This window comes from Centroberyx affinis, unplaced genomic scaffold (genome assembly GCF_046629955.1).
Source record: "Centroberyx affinis isolate AG114_WGS23_722 - 3 ecotype Tasmania unplaced genomic scaffold, CSIRO-AGI_Caff_v1 ptg003894l_1, whole genome shotgun sequence".
In the NCBI taxonomy this organism is placed as follows: domain Eukaryota; kingdom Metazoa; phylum Chordata; class Actinopteri; order Beryciformes; family Berycidae; genus Centroberyx; species Centroberyx affinis.
Genome location: NW_027281733.1, coordinates 165,558 through 186,164, shown reverse-complemented (window position 1 = coordinate 186,164; position 20,607 = coordinate 165,558). Strand labels below are relative to the sequence as shown.

The following is a 20,607-nucleotide window of genomic DNA, read 5'->3' as shown; positions in this document are numbered from 1 at the left end:
GGTGTACTCTTTTTACTTGGTGTCTCAGTTGCCTTAGTAATAGTTTAGATGTATTTAGTAAAGTTAATGATTTTTTTGACTATGTAGATGCTTGATTTTTAATAATATATTTCAGGTAATATCAGAATTTTACTTTGTTGCATGTCCTATTAACAATGTAATAGTGTCCTGTTCAGTTCAATAATCTGTGAAGAACTCTTTAAAACATTAAACAGAACCATACAAGTTATAATATTTCATTCACAGGTGACTGAAACTATGCAATGACTAAATTAACCTTTGAATACACTTTTGGAAACTCTTAATGGTCCAGCGATTGCAGAATTAAGCCAAAACTCTGTCACACATAGTGAACTAATCACATAAACTTAACTTTAAATTGCACATTACAGTTCTACAGTTTATTCCTGTTTGAAACTGAGTAAAGTCTACCCCATTAAAGTAAAAGCATTTTAATTTAGAGGAAGACAATTTTCTGGATGACAGTGCATGGGACTGTGCAGATCCTTTCAGATAGGCCCAGTGTTATGAGGCTGATCAAGAATAGCAGTCATGAGGCCCTGGGTGCCATTTAATTTTAGGGTGTATCATAAAGAAAGACAGTACAGTCAGTCCAGAAATCAGCACAACACACTCCAGATAACTCTGGCTGAGATCAAAGTGTTGACACCAAACCTGTTTTTCCAATCCCTGAGCAATTATTATAGACCGAACAAAATGTTTGGAACAAGACTAGTGTATAAAAAGTCAGTGAAGATAATGATTCTAATGTTCTGAGTGTGGGCTTAGTTGAGTGGGTGGTCTTTGCCCCCTTGTCTCACTAATCAGGTTTGTCAATTTCCCATGTTTCTAGTTTCATAGGCAGGTCTCTCTCTCTCTCTATCTCTCTCTCTCTCTTTCTCTCTCTCTCTCTCGTTCTCTGTATCTCTCTCTCTCTCTCTCTCTCCTCTCTGTGGGCTGACCCCACAGCAGAGTTTATTCCTCACGTCCACATCTAAACATTCAAAGTGCATGAATCAACACAAGAGCAAATCAACTTAAAATCCAATGAGATTGTCAGATTGATCCTGGGGGTCTTGGCCAGTTTAAAGTGTGTGTGTACAACATGTAGGTGTATGTGTGTGTGTGTGTGTGTGTGTATGTGTGTGCGCATGTGTGTTATGGTAATATGAGACTCTGAACCACCGCCAAAAAGGATAATAGTCCAGTCTGGCAAACAGAATGGACATCATGGGCCCCTCGGTGGCCAGATCTGGTCCAAAATCTCACCGCCTCCACTGCGGTGTGTGTGTGTGTGTGTGTGTGCGTGCGTGTGTGTGTGTGTGTCTATGCATATGTAACGTGCGGTTGTGTATGTTTGTGTTCTCGCGTGAATGAGCGACTGTACGTGCATGTTTGTGTGGTTTTTCGGTGGGAAGCCAGGGATTTTAAAGCTATGATATCATCACAGGGAGTGTGTTTTATGGGCGTTTAACGAGGCCGTTTGTATTCGCACAAGCCTCACTGAGAGCCGACCACTACAGCACCTTACCAAAGCACATTTAAGCTCTCCGAAAACCGCCTCAGATTTTCCACATGACTCAGAGGTTGAAGAACGGTGCCCTCGACCGCCAATCTATGAGAATATCACGTCCGCTAGAATGTCAGAACCCTAAACCGGGGAGGTAAATGTTGATTCTGGATTGGCGGTTTCCTGTTTGATGTGCGGCGGAGACGTTTGGGAGAGCTCATGACATCACTTTGGGGGCGCACGGGAGTTGTTTAAACACCGACCTGTCCTTGAAGAAGCGCCGGAACCCGAAGGCCACCAGCTTGAAGACCGACTCCAGGACGAAGATGAGGGTGAAGATGTAGTTGCAGATCTTCAGTGCCTCATCCAACTCCTGGTGAAACAATAAGATAGGAAAGATTAATACATTGCAAAAAACATCCATCTAAACAAGTCAGTTAATCTGGCGAGGGTTAATGGGGTGAGGTCATTTCACTTGTTTTCCAATGCAGATCAACCCGTTTCAAGAACTCTGCTGAAACTGCATTGGAAACAAGTGAAACAATCTCACCCATCAGCAGATTCTTTTCACTTATTTAATGGAAAACACAAACTTAAGACTCAAGAAGACTAAATTACTTGCTATGGTGGATATTCTTTGCAGTATAAGGGCAAAAATATAAATTTTTGCTGCATTTATAAACATGGTCTTTGCACAAAATGCCAAAGACCCCATATTGTAAACTTTGTCCACTTCCCCAGAATTAGCCATTTCCATTAATAGATCATTCACATTCCCCCAACTCCCCTCCCTCATTCTCATTGAAAAGGCCATTAAAATCAAAGTGTCCCTTTTTGCCTGTGGGAAATTTCGCAGCGCCCATCTGCATGTAAAAACTGACCTTTAGTCGCGGGACGTGGGCAGAGAACTGGAGGAGTCAGGAGGGATTTCACTAAATCCTCTCTGGTGGCCACCCGTCCACTCACAGCTAACTCCACTGTATATACCCCACTACCCTCTATTCTACCCCACTACCCTCTATTCTACCCCTCTCCTATCATACCTCACTACCCTTTATCCTACCACACTACCTCTCACCTATCCCACTACCCCTCTCTGTATCCCTCCCAGTTTATCAAGGTCTCTCCCTCTTTCACCCTGCGTTTTTCTCTCCGTTTTAGCTTTTCAACTTCGTTGCCACATCTAATCTCTCCCTCTTTTATTCCCCCCTTTTTGACTGCTGACCAAGCTGGTCGCCAACAGTATGATAAACTGATACAGTGAAATATTTCTAAAATTAATGGATCACAAATCCCAGCTGGCACAGCTACCTGGTTGTGTTGATTAACAAATGGGCTATAAATCACAAGAATCCTCACCAGACCTGATAAATAATTTGTTTTAACCTGCTGGAAGCAGAAGATGGGTGAGGTTTGCTACCTAGGACAGTACCAGGGCCTAAGGTTTATACTCTTTGAAAGTCAATTAAGTATACTTTTCTCACTTTTATAGTGTGTAATGATCTTTTATTGTAGGTTAAAGTAGGTTAAAGTAGACTGGATTTTTAAAGGCCAGCGTCGATACTGATATTTTTTGGACTGAAGCTTTTGATAGCCAATATTTTGCACCAATATTCAACATCCTTAAATTTGACAGTTTTCATGCCACTTAATTCAAAAACATTTACAATGAGTCAGTGTTTCCCCCTGAATTTTACTCTTGGCATGATGGAAAAGCCTCTGAAACAGCAGCAACACTTAGACCATGGGACAGTCAGTTCAGGTTAAGGGCTTCCCATAGACCACCAGTGCAGTATTGATCAATTCTACCATAAATATGTAATCAAACAAACTGCATCATATCCATCATGTCAGAGGTGGACGACACTGACTGGACCGGATCAGAGTTTCATCAAAAATCAATATCGGCAAACTGATACATCGATCTGACCCTAGTTAAGACAAATGTAAAGAATCATTTGCAACTATTTTTTGGACCCGACACATAGGCCATCATTTTCACCACCCCACCCCCCCATGCCTGACCTTGGGCTGCTGGTAGTGCTCCATGGCCATGGTGATGACATTGAGCCCTATGACGATGGTGATGAACAGGTCCAGGTAGTGGCTGGTGCACATCTTGTGGATGAGCAGGCGGGTGGGGGAGTAATCGGAGTAGTAGGGCTTACTCTGAGCTTCTGTTGGAAGTGGGATTTGGTAGGGGGGTGGGGGTGAGGGTCAGGGGGGGGTAAGGGGGGGAGGAGGAGGAGGAGGAAGGGGGGGGGTGGCGGTTGAAAAGTGAGATAGGACGCAGTGTACTGGGACGCTACACAGTAGACTGGCTGTGTGGAGGTGGCGGAGCAACCACGGCTGCTGCATACGGTATCCCTCGAAGGAAAAACGGTTAGTGACATTACCTTCACACACACACACACACACACACACACACACACACACACACACACACACACACACACACACACACACACACACACACACACACACACGCGCATACTCACTCACAATAAGCATAGGGGGGAGAAAAGGATACAGAGAGGCAGTAAGAGCAGGGAGAGAGAGAGAGAGACTTTCATAGACATAGGATGAGAGGGATGACAGAAGAGGAGAGCAGATGACAGATAATGGAGAGAGAAAGATAAAGATAAAGAGAGAGAAAAAAGAGAGCGAGAGAGAGAACTCCAGCCAAGCTCCCCTGTGGCCTCCAGTCATGACTAATCAAATCAGATCTCCTCTCCTCTGATCAACAATTATTTAAATTAAGTTTCCCCTGAGAGAGCATGATGGGGAGATAAACAGCATTGCTCACTCGGTGTGTGTGTGTGTGTGTGTGTGTATGTGTGTGTGTGTGTATGTGTATGAGGGACTCCATAGAGGAGGCTCCTGTCATGTAGGACTGGAGAGCTGGTGGAGTCTGGGCTATTTTTGGGTTTCCTCTCTCCTCCCTCCTCTCCCTCCTTCGATCCCTGTCTCTCTTTCCATCATATCTCTTACTCTCATGGTGTATCTCAACCTCTCCTTATCTCTCTCTCTCTCTCTCTCTTCCCCCCTCTTTCCAAAGAACCGAACACAGAAGAAAAGTTTTCCGCACTCATCCATCACTTTCTTCCACACCTCTTTTACTCTTCCCTCCATCCGCAGAGGATGGATGGATGGGCCGAGAGTTGGGATGGGAGAGAGAGAGAGGAAGCTCACTCCATCTATCACCTTATCGCTCCCATCAGCGAAGGAGAGGGTCTAGGTCACAGGAGGGAGGGAACGTCACACACACACATGCGCACACACACACACACACACACACAGTGAAACTCCTTTGGGTGTTGTGAGCTCTCCCTCTCTGCCCAATAAGCCCAGGTGTGCTGCTGCTGCAGCTGTGTTGAGCTTTGACGAATCCCAAGAGAGAGAGTGTGTGTGTGTGTGTGTGTGTGTGTGTGTGTGTGTGTGTGAGAGAGAGTATGTGTGGACGACTCATGGTGTCTGTCTAGTGGTTTCCCTGTAGTACCAGAGAAACTCCTCTCCCAGATCAGGGAATAAGATAGGAGAGCCGAGTAAGCAGAGTCAGTTAATAGCGCAAATTTATCTCTCCATCTCTGCCGTTGAATATATCTTCGTCTTTTGGGAATGGAACTTCTCTCTTGAGATAAACCTAATCAGGCGTACATTTACTCTGAACTGAGAAGAGCAGAGAATATTCTCACGGGATCCAGGTTTGTTTACTTTCAGCCAATGTGCAGCCAGTCTGCGCATCGAAAATAGCATTTCACCTTGGTAGAACAACACATCTCGAAAAAGTTTGGATTTGGTTGAAATTTGGTGGACGGACAGCCATTGGCCTAAGGATCAGTTGATTAGATTTTGGTGGTGATCTGGGTCTGGGATTTCCACCATTAGACGATTATGACTATTATGCTGTGTTCAAGTGCTGGTGGGAAAGTCCGACATCCGGGACTTCCAAGTCAGCTGCTAATCAGCATCATGTGTTATTTTGTCAGAAAATCAAACCCAGAAGACAAACGAAAAAAACAAACAAAGTGTTACGGAGGCTGCAGCTTTGCGAGTTGGAGAATTGTTCAGCGCTGGCAGAGGTTTGCGCTCTACCGAGTGCCTTTCTAGTTAATTATTTTATACTGTGTTCGGGGTCATCCTTGCTGAGAGGTAATTTTTTGCCTGCTGGTAATTATCGATATTGCCAGCAGGGGAGGAGAGCCTGAATGCCGGTGGTGCCGGCTGAACTGCGGGGCAGCTAGTGTCGGAGTTTGACTGCTCCTGGACTCCTATGGAGGCGTGCGTGCCACAAAGTGAGAATACGGTGTGGAACATCACCTCAAATCCAAATCCACTGATCTTGCTTTTCAGCACCTCGGGTCACATAACTGTCTCTAAAGCACGCAACCACAGTTCCTCATGTTGTCATCTGCTATTTATAAATGAGGCTATACTTTTGGAGGCCATTCCCCATTTCACCGTATGGCCCACCTAGTAGACAGTGATAAAGCGGGTTTAGAACGACTCGGGTGAGACTGGCCTCATGTCATCGAATCGGGGCAGTTAGGTGTAGCTCTAGTGGGATGCGACTCTGCTCCAGATGCAACAGCCTGGTCCATTCACTAGGAGCTCCATACAAGATCCTCTATCATCTGGATGAGGGGACATTACTTTTTTTGGGTATAATTTGCTCTGTGCACGGGCTCTGTTCTACTTACTGTCTGCAGGTGCATGGGCAGCTAAACACAGACAGACAGACACACACACACTCAATAGCAATCTCATTATCTCGCCTCCTCCTCTATCATTCCTTTAAATCAATTGTTTTTTTTCCACTTTCTTTCTCTCCTCCTAGTATGGTATATGTACCTCTTTCTCCTATACGTATTGTAAAGTACATTAAAATGCAGAGCCAGTAATGAGTAATGGTGCGGCATAATTCATAGGTAATAAACCCCACAGTGGGAATTGGGCTCGATGAAAGTACTTACCAGCTGCAGCGTTTTGTTTTTACGGTTCTGAACAGGCTGGACAAATGAAAGGGATTGTGTTCTATACTGAGCGTTTAATGTGGGATGACCGAATCGAGGATGAGACGGTTCACTTTCTCCTTACAAATTAATGGAGAGAGCAATTTAAGGAGGCTGGTATAAAAGGACGGGGCAAGAGAGGGCAAGACTGGAACAAGAGATAGGGGGATAAGAGAGAGAGAGAGAGAGAGAGAAACTTCTTGGCTGAAGCACAACTAGTCGCCACAGGGGAGGGAGAGGAATGAAGAGAGGGAAGGAGAGGTGAAAGTTTAGGAAGCCAAATTGCAGTTCCCCGGCTCCCTCGCCTCCCCACTTCCACCGGCTCTTTTCTTCTCCGTGGAGAAATGAGCAAAGGCGGCTCCTAGATGAGGGATGGAGTTCGCCCTGCTCCCGGGGCCAGAGACGCCCACTGCCACGCCGGGCCTTTGATTCAAGCTACTGTCTAAATTGGAGTCAAATCTTTTGAGGGGAGCGCGAGTGAGGGAGCAATGGATAGAAAAAGCGGGAACTGGTGTTGAAGATTGAAGAATTCATTCCTTTCCTTTCCGCGTCCATTTCTTCCCCCCTTCAGTGATCTGATAGGTGTAGCTTCCTCTCTCATCTTTGACATCACGTTTGAGGTGAGAGGGCAGAGAGGCCGAGACCTCCGAACCTCCCCATGCAGGTCACGATGCCTCCTCTCCGCATCTCCATCCTCATGCATGCATTTCATTCTTTCACTTTCATCCTGTGTGCATGTAACAAACGACCCAGGACCGCCATCCTGTGCGGAAATTGGGGGTCTTAGATCTCATCTTCTCTAAAGTATTGCACTGCATAAACTTTTATAAGAGATCATTAGTATTTTTTTTTTTACTTGCAACTGTATAATAGAGGTTCATTGTTTTTTTCAGGCTGGGACCCAAATGGAATAATTAAGTCTTGCTATTTTCGGGTGACCCAACAGAAACAAGCTGGGCTGTCCATTTTGGGACTCGACAAAGAAACTTAGTATCTTCTTGTGTTTCTCATTCGTTAGTAGAATGACCTACATTAACTCTAAGGAGATCTAAAACCCCTAATGAAAATTCGATCCCCCAGACACGAGGAAGGAAATAGAAAACACTGTTAGTGAAAAAACAGAAGAGGCGAAAGATTCCCTGTCCAAAAACAACGCCTAGCGCCCCTGTGAGACTCCTCCTGGAGTCTCCCAGCGCACTCACCTTCCTCTCCTCGGATACCTACAGTCTTTGGCTTGTTAAGGGTCTGAGGACAGGGGCCTAGGAGTTGCTTTTGGACCCGGCCACGCTCAAAAATATAATCCATACATTTCCGAGGCGGTCTTGGTTGGGAAATACAGACACAGTAAGGGTCCTTGGTGTGTGGGACCGGTGAATCAAAAAAAACACCACAGCACAGCACGATGGGTGTTCCGTGACCGTGTGAGTGAGCTCGGGTCGGGTTGGACTGGATATGTACAGTATGGGTCTGGAACACGGTGGACCTGCGGTTGTACAGCATGTGGTGGTAAAGTGAGAGTGTCTACAGTACGTCGTGAAGTGGAAGTGGAAGGGGGCGTCGTGACAGCTACTCCAATGAAACGGGGGGCCTGACCATGAAGCTCGAAAACAACAACGAGACACTATTATGAGCTGGATTCGTCGGCGCACTGCTGGATCTCTTCTGGATGCGGTAGTTACACCAGGCATGACGGGCGTATTTGGGGTAAGGAGTGTGGATTTGATATGGCTGAAGGTAATGGCTGAGGTGCACGGATGTTGGACTAAGGGAGAGAGAGAGAGTTTGGATCCCGGATGACAAAAAAGAATGGCTGTGAAAGGAAGAGCAGGGCAGGGGCGGTAAAAGCAGCCATACGGCACTTTGTAGATAAGGACCAGGATGGAAATGAGGAAAACGTTAGTGAGGAATGTCCACATTTTCGCATATCAAATATTTGGGTTGGTTGCGGCGGCTGCTTTTATGCCCCTGTCCTTCATGGTAAATGGCTTAGTAGTAAACCTTGAGACTCAATGTCTGCTGGGCAAAATCAAGCACCGCAATGTCAAGGCTGAGGCATCGAATTTTGGTATTGGCAAAACCAGCAAACATTGAGTCAAAAAAACAACCGTCAAAATAAACAGTCAAAACAATCAAAAAAGATTTAACTGGATTTCCCGAATGCTCTGCTGCCCTGCTTTGATACAAAAGAGAGAGAGAGAGAGAGAGAGACAAAAAAAAAAGGAAAAAGATCAAAAAGAGAAATGAATCTGAATTGGAGCACGGGGGGGGGGGGGGGAAATACAGAGAGGAGCAGCAGAGCAAATTGAGGAGTCCAGAAGAAAAGAGGCAAAGAAATAAGAAACCATGACATCATTCAAAATGACAGGGCATGATAACACGCACTCTCTCCATTTCGCTCTGCAACACGCACACACACACACACACATTTTGCTGGTTCACATGGTAGACTGACACACCTCTTTCTGAGTCATACTTGAGCAGGATGGACCAATTGAAATGGGGGGACTGGATGGTGAAGGCAAGCGATTGGACAGCGTGAGTGGAAGGCGGGATAACAAGGATAACAGTGATGGGCGTTATGTGGACAACGTACAGACCGATGGGAAGCATCTTAACAGTATAATGACACAGCGTATTCCCCTTTCTCCCTCTGTTCAACCCATGTCTTGTTTAAAAACCAGAGCAAGCACTGTACCTCTAATCTGTCTCTGCCCCTCTCAACTGTACCTGCCAAGAGGAAAGATGAAGACACAGGCAGATAGGTGGTTTTTTAATGCCTCAGCCATCTCCAATTAAAGCCTTTTTAACATTCAAAGCCACTCGAGGGCTTGGACTTGGATTGGAAGAACCCATTTGTGATTAGACTATTTCCCTTTCTGTCTTTCCAACGCCTGCCAAGACTTTGAGTTCAAGCCCGTAGATGAGAACACCCGATCTCCACACATTTGTAAACCACACACGAATAAGTCGGTAAAATAATTAGTCTGGTCTGCTCCATTCATTCCAGTGGAATTCTTCCAGCCTGGCACTTAGCCTTGTCCAGCCTGGTTTGACCACATGCATGGCTGATCTGCTACTCAGATGGTCTTACGCCTTTCCCGCTGCTGTCATGGCTTATCCTTGGATATGAAGTACAAAGGTGCACACACACACACACACGCAAGGGTACAGACACAGACAGAAACACAAGTACACACACATGCGCACATAGGCGTCAACTGTCATACTGAGGCCAATTTGATCTTGTAGTTTTTGCCATTATAATGAGTAAAAATGAAAAATCACCAAAAGTCTATTTGGAAGCCATATCTAAAAGGTTTAATAAGTTATGACACTGACCAAGTAATAGCACAACATAGTTTGGTGATCTAGGGTTTAATAATTTATCAAACTGTGTAATAATATCTTGTCACTCACCACCAGAAATTTAGTCAATATATGTGAATATGGACGTTGCTGCATACACACACACACACACACACTCACACTCTTAAGATGAAACAGACACAAATTCAATTTCCACCTCCAGTCTCTGCCATCAGTATATTCCCTGCACCAAAGCAGCGCTAGGAGACAATCTGCCACTATGCTTAGCGCTGCTCTGTTCTTGACATTTCTGTACATGAAATATTCATGGAGAAAGTTTCCAACATGAAACATTCATACTGAATACTGTTAGGGCAGTTTTTTTCCCCCACAAATGACTTATAGCTTTTCAGTCAAAATAAGTAATTATATGCTTTCTGTGGCAGTAAACGCAATTATTAATGTGCAATGCAACATTGTTTGCAGTGGAAATTAATGAGCTTTATTACTTATTATATTACTTTTGATTTTTCTTCACAAGCATGGCAACAAGGTTATCCATCAGTTTGTGCATTGTGGAAGTAGCATACAGTATATAATGGCAAATGTGTATCATTAGCTGTTCACATTCACATGAGTTCCTCATCAGATTACTGACTGTACTGTATCACTTCAGGATACTGATGTCAGTCAGTGGCATCACTGTGGAGTAAGTACAGCACATACAGTACTGACATCTTTGACTAACATGACTCACACCCAGTGGCAAACCCCCCAGCTAGAGGAACAAGGCTTACACCCACCACTAACCCCCAAAGTTATACAAGATTCATCACATCTAACGCTTCACTTAACACTGCTACCTACACCTTGTGGCATCAAACTTTTACACCCTGAGTTTCATTTGCAAGACTTCCTGCCAACGGATCTCGCCTCTCTCTCTGCATTTCTCTGGCAGGTGTCTCTCGCTCTTTTGTCTTTTACCCTCACTAAATTCCCTGTAAAATTTTCTCCTTCTCCCGCTTTCTCTCTTTCAACCCCCTTCTCCCTAATGGCCTGGTGTTATTAATTACGTCCCTACAATGGAGGAATATAAACGAGAGAGGAAGAGGGGCGATGGAAAACTTCCGTTAGATTCATCTCTGTTAGGTCTGACCCAGATAGAGCTGCTGGGATTGGCACCGGCTGGCTGCTGTTTGTGTGTGTGTGTGTGTGTGTGAAAATCACTGAAATAATAAATGAATAATGGTAATATATGGAATGTCAACCTGTTCTGAACATGGGTATACCCACACCTATGTGTTTGCGTGTGTGTGTGTGTGTGTGTGTGTGTGTGTGTGTCATTAGGGTAAAGGATGTTAAAGGAGATGATCTCATTATCCTAGTTGTATTGTTGACTCCTGGCCTTGTACTGAACGCAGATTAACACGCTCAATGAGTTTGTTTACCCACCTCAAGGTGATGAGGATATGAATGTACATAGACAATGTGGCTGTTGTATTTTCTAACGCATCCACTGCTGACTCCATTATCTGTGGCTCACTTTTTGGCAGTGGGGAAACAGTGACATGTGAAACAGAAGGTTGAAGCCTCAGTCTGTAATTAATTGCCCACATATGACACCTTCTGTTGAAACACTGTGGTCATTTTATTTGACTGGCCTGAGATATAAGGGCTTGCAATACATGACAGCTTAATAGAAGATTTATATGTATTTTGAGAGTGTTAAAGGTTTACAGTGTTGTAAATGTTTGTAAATATCAGAGTAAAACTGACCTGCATTTTGAGTTATGATGGGTTGCAAAGTTGCAAAAAGCTCATTTTCCATGTGGAATTCCAATTCTTACAGAATATAATAGATGTAGGATTGGAACTTCCTTAGCAGGTTTAACATCAACAGGTGCTTCTAAGACGTGATTCAAAAAAATCTGTCAGTTAATTCATCACTCAAACAGGTAAAAACTGTTCATGCTATTACTTATTACATAATGCTCAATCTAGTTCATCAGTGTTTCAAAAATACATATGATGCCTTCCTAAAAAACGCCTCTGTAATAGATTACATAATGTGCTTTATCTTCCTGCCAGGAATCATTTTACAATTCTAGGTGCCAGCTTATTTTTTAATTGGTGGATCTCTTGTTTTGGAACAGAAATCTTTACGTCCAAAGCAGGCAACTGTTCCTGCTATCATCACTGAATTCAGCCAGCTACTGACTGTGCTGTGCTGTATCTAAGCTAAGCTTTATGTGGACATGAACTAACCTATTTCTCCATACAATGGTTGTTTGGGGTGAGAGCGTGTTTTGATAGAGTGGAATCATGTGGGGCTTGACCTAGCCAGAGCTGCTGGCCACAGTGTTGAGCCGTTTGGGAAGTCGAGGGCCATCTGTTAACATGGCAGAGCCACAAGTCTCTCAGACACACACACACACAGAGACACACACACACACACACACACACGCCTGTACGCACAAAGTATGTTAGCAGGCATACATACAGAAATATGTAAAAACACATACAAACCCAGACATACAGACACAGCCCCTCCCAAACACACAAACATGTAGACACACACATATTTGCACACATGCAGAATTACCCACATATACACACACATACATATTTCACGCACACACACGCCCACTCACACACTCACAGAAAAGGGTACAGAAAGAGAACACTGCTCCTATCAGCGAGGTTACATAAGTCCCCCCCCCGCTGACAGACTTTGAGACTATCGTTTTTTTCTCTGTTTGTCTCTATTCCCTTCCTTCTCTATTTTCTTCTTTCCTCTCCTCTTCATCCCTTTCTTCTCTTCCACCCTCCCAGCCTGTCTGCATCTCATTCTCTCTCTCTCTCTGAGTGGTTAATATTTCTGTTACAAGGATCACAGTGGGGGAAAACAGCAGTCATTGACTTTTCTGATGTACAGTGGCTCTAATATAGGGATATAATGGATGGTAAACCCACCTAAACTCAGGTTACACACCTTTGAGGGTTGACAGTCTGTATGATGGAAATTCAAAGTAGAAACCATATGCTAAACCATATGCTGTACCAAATGGATAGCATCTTCTAAGAAAAAAACATGAATGATGATAATTGATGATGATTATTTGCTCTATGATGATCACCAACTGGAGTTCATAGTTTAACCACCTTTTTATTTACCACTATTACTACCGCATTACTGCTCTAATTAATGTTGCTTGGGTGGAAATCCACATTTTCTTTTACAAAATGATTGCTGGCATGAAGGCAAAGCACATCATGGGTTTCTAACTGGGTTTACTAATAGGTTATGCTAAGACCTCTTCCTATAAAATAGTCATAGATTTAAGCATAGACTCATCCATATTTTTGAAACCTTGACCGAGAAATGTCAGGTTGTATCAATTTTTTCCCCCAGAATGGATGTACAGCGTTTTTGAATGAAACCCGTCAGTTCCACAGAAGCAACTGCTACTACTGCTGCTGATGCACACAGCCCCTCGCAGCCTATAGACCCAGACAGCAGCACTGGAAGCATCATTACGCCGATACAAGCTGCTGTCTGTCAAAATATCCAGCATGCCGTCTCCCAGACAGCATACTGACAGCGGAGAAGGGAGGAAGGAATACGAACAATATTTACAATTTGCAGCATACATCGTGTGCAGTGTAGCTTCTCCTGCCGTGTCTGTCACAACCAGCTGACTGTGACTGCAGAAAGCATGACTCAACACAACAAGTCAACTCCAACCAGGAGACTTTCACATTGACCCGGGGGAACTCTGTGTGTGTGTGTGTGTGTGTGTGTGTCCACCTTTTTCTTCAACCCCTCCCGATACATCCTTCTCTCCAATCTGTGTGTGTGTGATTGCATGCGTGTCTAATCCTCTGCTTTTGTGTGTGTGCATGAGTGAATGAATGCATGCATATGTGATTGGAATTCTACACCAGTGCACAGTTATATGCACAGTCTTTTTTATCTTTATGTATGTGTGTGCGTGTGCATGTGTGTGTGTGTGTGCAGGTCTACCACCTTCCACCCCTCCCTTTCCTCCCCCATCTTCGGTCAAAATCTTAATGCGCCTCCTCCATCATCTCCTCTCCTCTCTTTGTTCCTCTCCTCCTTCGAGCTGCCACAAATGGCTTCTTCGCCGCGGTGCGAGCTAAAGATAAGAGCCCACATGCTCACACACACTGTGGACGACTCACACACACACACACACACACACACACACGCACGCATACACACACACCCCTCTGTGCACAGGTGAACCTCCTCCTCTCCTCTTAGAGCTGACAACACTAACACAATTACACAGTAAGAAAAAGCAACACGCTGTGCGGAGACAGTCTGCTGCATCTGTCTGCCTCTCTGCCTCAATGGAGCATGTAACACATGCAAAAACCTTGACAACAGTCTGAGTGTGTGTGTGTGTTCTCTTTCACATTCTGTAACATATGTGTGTGTTTGTGTTCTTGGCCATTTTGTAATTAGCTTACGGGTGAAAATATCAAAATAAACACTCATATCCTCATATTTTCTCAGGCACTGGGAGGCAAAACGGCGTAAGGGATCGAAAGAGGGAGAGAGGGAAAGAAAGAGAGAGAGAGGGTGGGATGTGGGATGGGGGGTGGAGGGGTCTTGCCTCCTCTCTCAGACAGTGATACAGACTGAGAGGAGAGGGGATTTTGGGATGGAGAGTTACTCCTGCATATTTTACAGCCTGTTCTGCTACCATCTGCTCCCTCTGACACACACACACACACACACAGTCACACACACAGGAACAGAGTCCGGCATAGTCAAGCCTTTACCTTGTGCTAAAGTGTCCTTATTTACCAGACACCCACACCTTTTTATACATACTGTACACACACACACAGATACACACATAAACATATGCATACACACACAAACCACTCCACAATCTGGAGTTCATCAGCAGGTGGTTTTCATCTAACACACCTCTCAGCAGCTGCCACCTATCATATCAATACATTAGCCAGATCACCATGGAAACGACTTGCTATGTGGTGACAACAAAATCACAAGTGCCAGCAAACCAAGAGTGGTCAGACAGGCCTGAGGTGACCTTTAACCCCACCCAGAGCCACTGATTGAATGGGAGTGGACACTGCTGTGCTCACTGGCAGTGAGCAGCTTGTACTTCTATAACCTTTGTGCTGAGTGTTTTGGAGTAAATCAGCCATTAGGTCGAGATAAATTTATGCAATTTGGCAACTCCCTTAATTCTATTTCATCAGCAGATCATGATGCAATCATGGCATCCTACTGATGCGCAACTAATAAACGAGACAGATCATTTTGCACCACCAAAGAAACTAATTAAACCCTCCTGGCAAGTGACACAAGCCATTTGGAACGTAAGCTGTGCAGACTGCAGCTAGAAACACTCTCATGTTCCCACAGTACATTTGGTAGTCCATATACTTTAATGGAGTTTATTGCTGCGTAATTTGCTATGATTACATTTCCATATTCTGACACTGGATGACTTAAATTAAGCTTAAAAAAAAGTCAAGCATAGAATCCACACGAAAATAAGAGAACAGCCTTGATTGAACTTCTATGCTCCAATGCCCTTTAATGGAGGGCATTATTAGAGAGTGGTAGCCAACACACATAAATCCGTTCATCCAAGATGGCGCCTCTTCTTCAGCCTGGCCAAGCTCTATCCAATCTGGCTCTGATCCTACCCAGTGCAGTAAGAGTGCAGAGTTGACATTGCGAGACAGAGAGAATGAGAGAGAAACAGATGAAGTTAGTTGAGCTTATTAGTAGAACGTCTGCAGTGTGCTTGATTTAGAAAACAAAAACATCCTGTTTTGACTTGATTCTTTTACCTCTTTCCAACATTCGCTGTCACTCACACCTTTTCCCTGTCTCACCCCCTCTCTTCTCCATCTCTGTTTCCCTGCTAATCCTCTCTAGACTAGAGCCTTGTCGCGGGCGGTGCGGCGGTGCTGTGGACGGTGGATGTGAAGGACAAAGAGCCACGACAGAGAAAACAGGTAACAGCATGTCCAGCGGACTGAGGGCTGATGGGAGAGAGGCAGGGGGGCGGGGGGACGCGGGATGGGGCCCTACCTCCCGTGAGCATTGAACTTTGAACCCTAGCCACCATGGTGGGTGGTCGTGGTCGTGGTGGTGGAGGGGAAGGGACACACAGAACATGCTGGAAACTCTGTACCTTTCAATGTGCCTTCAGAAAGGGCCCAACTCACCCCCGGAACCATTATATCTAGAGGAATGAGACCGTGTTAGTCAGCGACAAGCAGCAGAAAAGCAAGGAAGGAAGGATGGGTGAGAGCTAGAAACAGAGAGTCAAAGAGAGAGAAAGAGGGAAAGAGGGATGGAGTAAGGCCAGAAGGAAGCGATGCAAGAGTAAGCTGGTTTGTGTTCCTACTTTGTGTCTTTCCAGTGATTCTGAGTCCAGTACTTTTGATTAACACTGTTAACTTTTGTTGATTTTTGAAAACAATGAGGTTGGGAAGCCCCTGATTCTCCAACCAACAGCCTCAACTCAAAGCAAAGACATTTCCAACTTCAACTTAGAAACCCTATCCTCAGGAGTTAAACCAGTAAGTAACTTTGCTTAGTCATTCTCTCTCACTATAGGCAACCTTGTATCTTTCTGTGTTACTGTTTTGTTAATAAAGCCAACATCCATCCAGTTCTCACCCTAAATTCTGTTAAAAAAAAAAAACAAAGTTTCCCAGCAACAAAAAATATTAAGCCAGAGAAAGAAGAAAGACAAACTAGTCAACCGAAAATTATACAAAAAGCAAAAACAGGGAAATCAACTTGGAAATATGAGGGGTCTTGTGTGCGTTGAGGAAAAAAAGGGAAGCACCTACTTGAGATATGTTGGAAATTTCAGTGTGTGAATGCAAGCAGAAAGAGTGTGTGCATGTGTGTGAGTTTGAGAGTGCGCAAGGGTCTGGGAGAGTTGCTCAGTTGGTCAGACACCCTTGGCAGACGCCTCCTGAAAAAGGAAGATCCATTTCCATCTGTATTTCTCAAGAGTTGGACGGAAACATTCCCACTGTCAACCACCATTATCATCTAACATAGCAGGAAATCAAAGGCGCTATTTCTGCTTTAAGCAACCAACAATGTCCACTGCTCCTAGTGAAAATGTACAGCAGCGAGTGCCTTTCGAATAAGTAGTAAGTCCCAATGAGACCAATGCTAGCAGGTGTCAGTCCTTATTGTTTTTTGGGGTAGGAGGCAGTGGAATAAATAGAAACCAACCAAGCAGTTTATCACCAACTCCTATACAGCCGGAGGGGAGGAGGTGTAGGCAGGGAATCGGCTCCAACTCCTACAAATCTCAGCCTTCACCATAAAAAACGGGGGAAACCCAAACTGATCAGAGAACTACGGGAAAGCTATTCCTCCTTTTCTTCCAGATTTTGGTGTATTCCTGCCCCTCTGGCTGTACTAAACATGCAGAAGAGGAGATGGGAGGGGGGTCATCTACTTTTCGACCGGGGCGATACTAAGAATCTCAAAGACCCCGTTCAACCCCCCCCTCCCTCTAGCTCTGTATGCCCAACACCATGCAAGCCCGGCCCGTCAGCACTCACTGGGCATGCTCCAAGGGGCCATCCCAAGCACGGCGTCTACGGTAGACCAGGCAAGGTAAGGGGGGAGGGAAAGAGAGGCGAGGGCTAACACCGGTGGTCGCCTGTCCTAGCTCTGGAAACCCGCAGAATGTGCAAACTTTTCTTTAGAGACTCGGTCAGTTGATGCCGGACTTGGAAGAAAAGCCTCCACAGACTGCGGCCGAGTCTTCGGAGCCAGGCTAGGCGACCGCCGGACTGCATCAAGAACTAGTGGGCCTACAAAGAAGGGGAAGAGGGCGGTCGGAGGGGAAGGGAGGGTTCTACCGCAGAGTATAGCATCTACTGTCGGTACTAGCGCGCTAGTTGCGTTCCTCCGGCTTCGGTCAAACCAGAGCAAGAAAAATAAAAAACAGGCTCAAATCAAGCAGGACTCAGAAAGATGTGGAAAGACTACCGACCAGCCAGCTCCTTCTCCTTACTCCGTCTCTTTTTCTCCATGCGTTTCAGTCTCTTCTCCTCCCTGCGCTTGGCCTCCTCGGCCTCCTGGTGGCGCCGGCACTTGTGGAAGTTCTCCACCACCACGCCCACGAACATGTTGAGCACGAAGAAGGCCACGATCAGCAGGAAGGAGATGAAGTACAGCAGCATCCACGGGTTGTAGTTCATTATCGGCTGGGGAAAACGGAAAGTTGTAGAATTGCTTTGTGAATGAAAAGTGGACAATGACCCCAAATGTTATGTTCAAGCTGTAGGTGCTTGGCAGCTTGTAGCATGTAACATATGTGTGCACTGTGTGTGTGTGTTTCTGTGTACAATTGTGCACGTGTAGGTGTGCGAGAGCGCTTGCATACTGAATGTTTACCTGTTGGTCAACTCCTACAGCGTCTAGTCCGTCATACATGATGTCCACCCAGCCGTCTTTCGACGCCAGAACAAACAGAGACATCAAGGCCTGAGACAGAGCAAGGGAAGAAGATACAACACTTGACTAGACTGAAAAACACTTATAAAGAACTTTACCTTCAAGAACTTTGTCAATAATTTAGCAGTTGTTTTTCCTCTCTGCAAAAAGATGCAGGACATGAGGACAACAACCATGGAATATCTGAAGCCTTACCTGTCCCAGGTTGTCAAAGTTGTACTTGTGTCTGTGCCATTTGTAGTTGGCCTGCATACAGTCGGACTTGTTGGTGATGTTTCTCACATCCTCTCCTTGACAAACAAAGAACTTCCCCTTGAAGAGCTGGGGGAGAGAAAACACAGAAACTCGGTGAGTGAAAACTGTCATTTCAACAATAAATAATAACTCCATCTTTCTCTGCCTGTGTTGTACAGTAAACCTCAGGGGAAGACAGAAGAAAGATAGAAAAGTGAGAAAAGGCTGTTGTTGGTAGTTTACAGGAAACAAAGTAATAATCCACAATATTTTCATATAAATAAATGTCTGTTTTCCTACTCTCTATTGCCAATTGATAAAACACAATAGTGATTCAACCTATAGCCAGCTCATGAAAGCTTTTACATTTTCTGTTTTGAACTTCAAGCGTCTGGTAGATCTTTCCCAGGAAAAAAATTCTTCTGCATAGGAAGTGATGTGTTTTATGTCTCCGGCAGCAGCAACAGTAGTTTGGAATACATAGAAGAAGAACTGGGTAGTTAGCATGAGCAGCGAAAGATAGCAGTGAAGAAAAGAGCGCCACCTACAAAAACTCAAAACTGCAGAAAATCCAAGGAAAAAGACATCCAACTATTGGACATACTGATTGATTTTCCAAGTGATCTGTGCGACAATGCAGCCAAAATCCACCCAAAACATGAAATATTCACTTGTATTGCCAACATTGCCATCATTTTCAGCAGCTACAGGTTAAGGACAGTGCAGTGAATTCTACATAAGCCTTTTCAGCTTCCAATTGCAGCTTCCAATCACTTGAAGTCTGAAGAAGAGCAGTGTGCTGGAAACGTCACTGACTCTGTGGTGCAAATAAAGCAACAACAGTGAGCTACAGTGTGCGGACTTTCATTGTTTGATATAGCTTCCAATCACTGCCTGGGCATCACCGTCGCCATTAAGCTGACATGCCTCCACATCACTTGGACAGAAGCATACTCACGGCAGATAGACAGCGGCCTGGACCGGACCAAGGTCACAGCACTCGTTACTATAGATTGGTCCTCAGGCCGTTAGCCATGAAATCTCCATTACGGGCAGATAAGCGCAGATATGTGCCCCGGCATATGAGTTATAATGTGGAAACTGAATGGAAGAGCTATTTTTCCACTGCGACCTCCTGATGTATGACTGCAAGGCGCTACCACGAAGGGGAACAGGAGAGAGTGAGGGATTGTGGGAATATTTGTCATGTGTCGGTGAACTGTTGCAGCTTGGAAGGAGCGGGATAATGTTTCTGTGTCATGGGTCTCTAGACTGCCGTTTTACTGCCTCTCTTGCTTTCTCATTATTTCTCTCTCTCTCTCTCTACCCCCCACCTTTTCTCCCATCGTCTTCCCCCTCTCCTCTCCTCTCCTCCTCTTCTCACCTGTACTCCCAGGATGCCGAAGATAATGAAGAAGGCGCAGCAGATGACCACGATGTTGCCGATGGGCTTCAGGGAGGACATCAGGGTCTCCACCACCAGCTTCAGCCCCGGGGCTCTGCTGATCACACTGGAACACAGCGTACAATAGGATATCAGGATATCAGTCTGTGTCTGTGTGTGTGTGTGTGTGTGTGTTGATGCCGGGCACTCTTAGGTCACTTACAGTGCAGCTCGGACCAGATGGAGGAGGGCTGCCTGTGGCGTTCCAACACCCTACCCAACCTCCTCACCCCCACCATCCACACACACCCCGAGGCTTTCACCCTGTCTGCCCCCGTCACACACACACACACACACACACACACACACAGTTTTGCTTGTTTTTTTCCCCCGCCCTTGTTTTGTCGGCGGTCAGAAACCATTGCCGCCTCCTCCCGAGTCAGCCATTTACCCAGCGTGCATTTCAGAACCCAGCTTTTCAAACCAAAGCTGAAAACACTCGCACATAAACTTCTTTTCTGTTCGCTCCCGATCTTTCTCTCTTTCACACTCTCTTTCTGCCTCCTTTCGGTTTTCGCAGTCAAGGAAACAGACACGTCTAATTAAGCCAATGGACTGATGAGGATGTTTAATTAGTACCAGCATGGCACCAAGC

At 45.2% G+C, this 20,607-nt stretch overlaps 1 protein-coding gene across 1 annotated transcript in view; it reads right to left on the bottom strand.

Moving 5' to 3' along the window:
* Positions 1–20,607, bottom strand: part of cacna1g (calcium channel, voltage-dependent, T type, alpha 1G subunit) — a 193,230-nt gene that overhangs the window by 17,227 nt on the left and 155,396 nt on the right. The window contains 7 exon segments of the mRNA XM_071541519.1: positions 1,774–1,883; positions 3,536–3,687; positions 16,035–16,085; positions 17,892–18,084; positions 18,275–18,364; positions 18,530–18,655; positions 19,953–20,079. Coding sequence (XP_071397620.1) covers positions 1,774–1,883; positions 3,536–3,687; positions 16,035–16,085; positions 17,892–18,084; positions 18,275–18,364; positions 18,530–18,655; positions 19,953–20,079 — 849 coding nt within the window.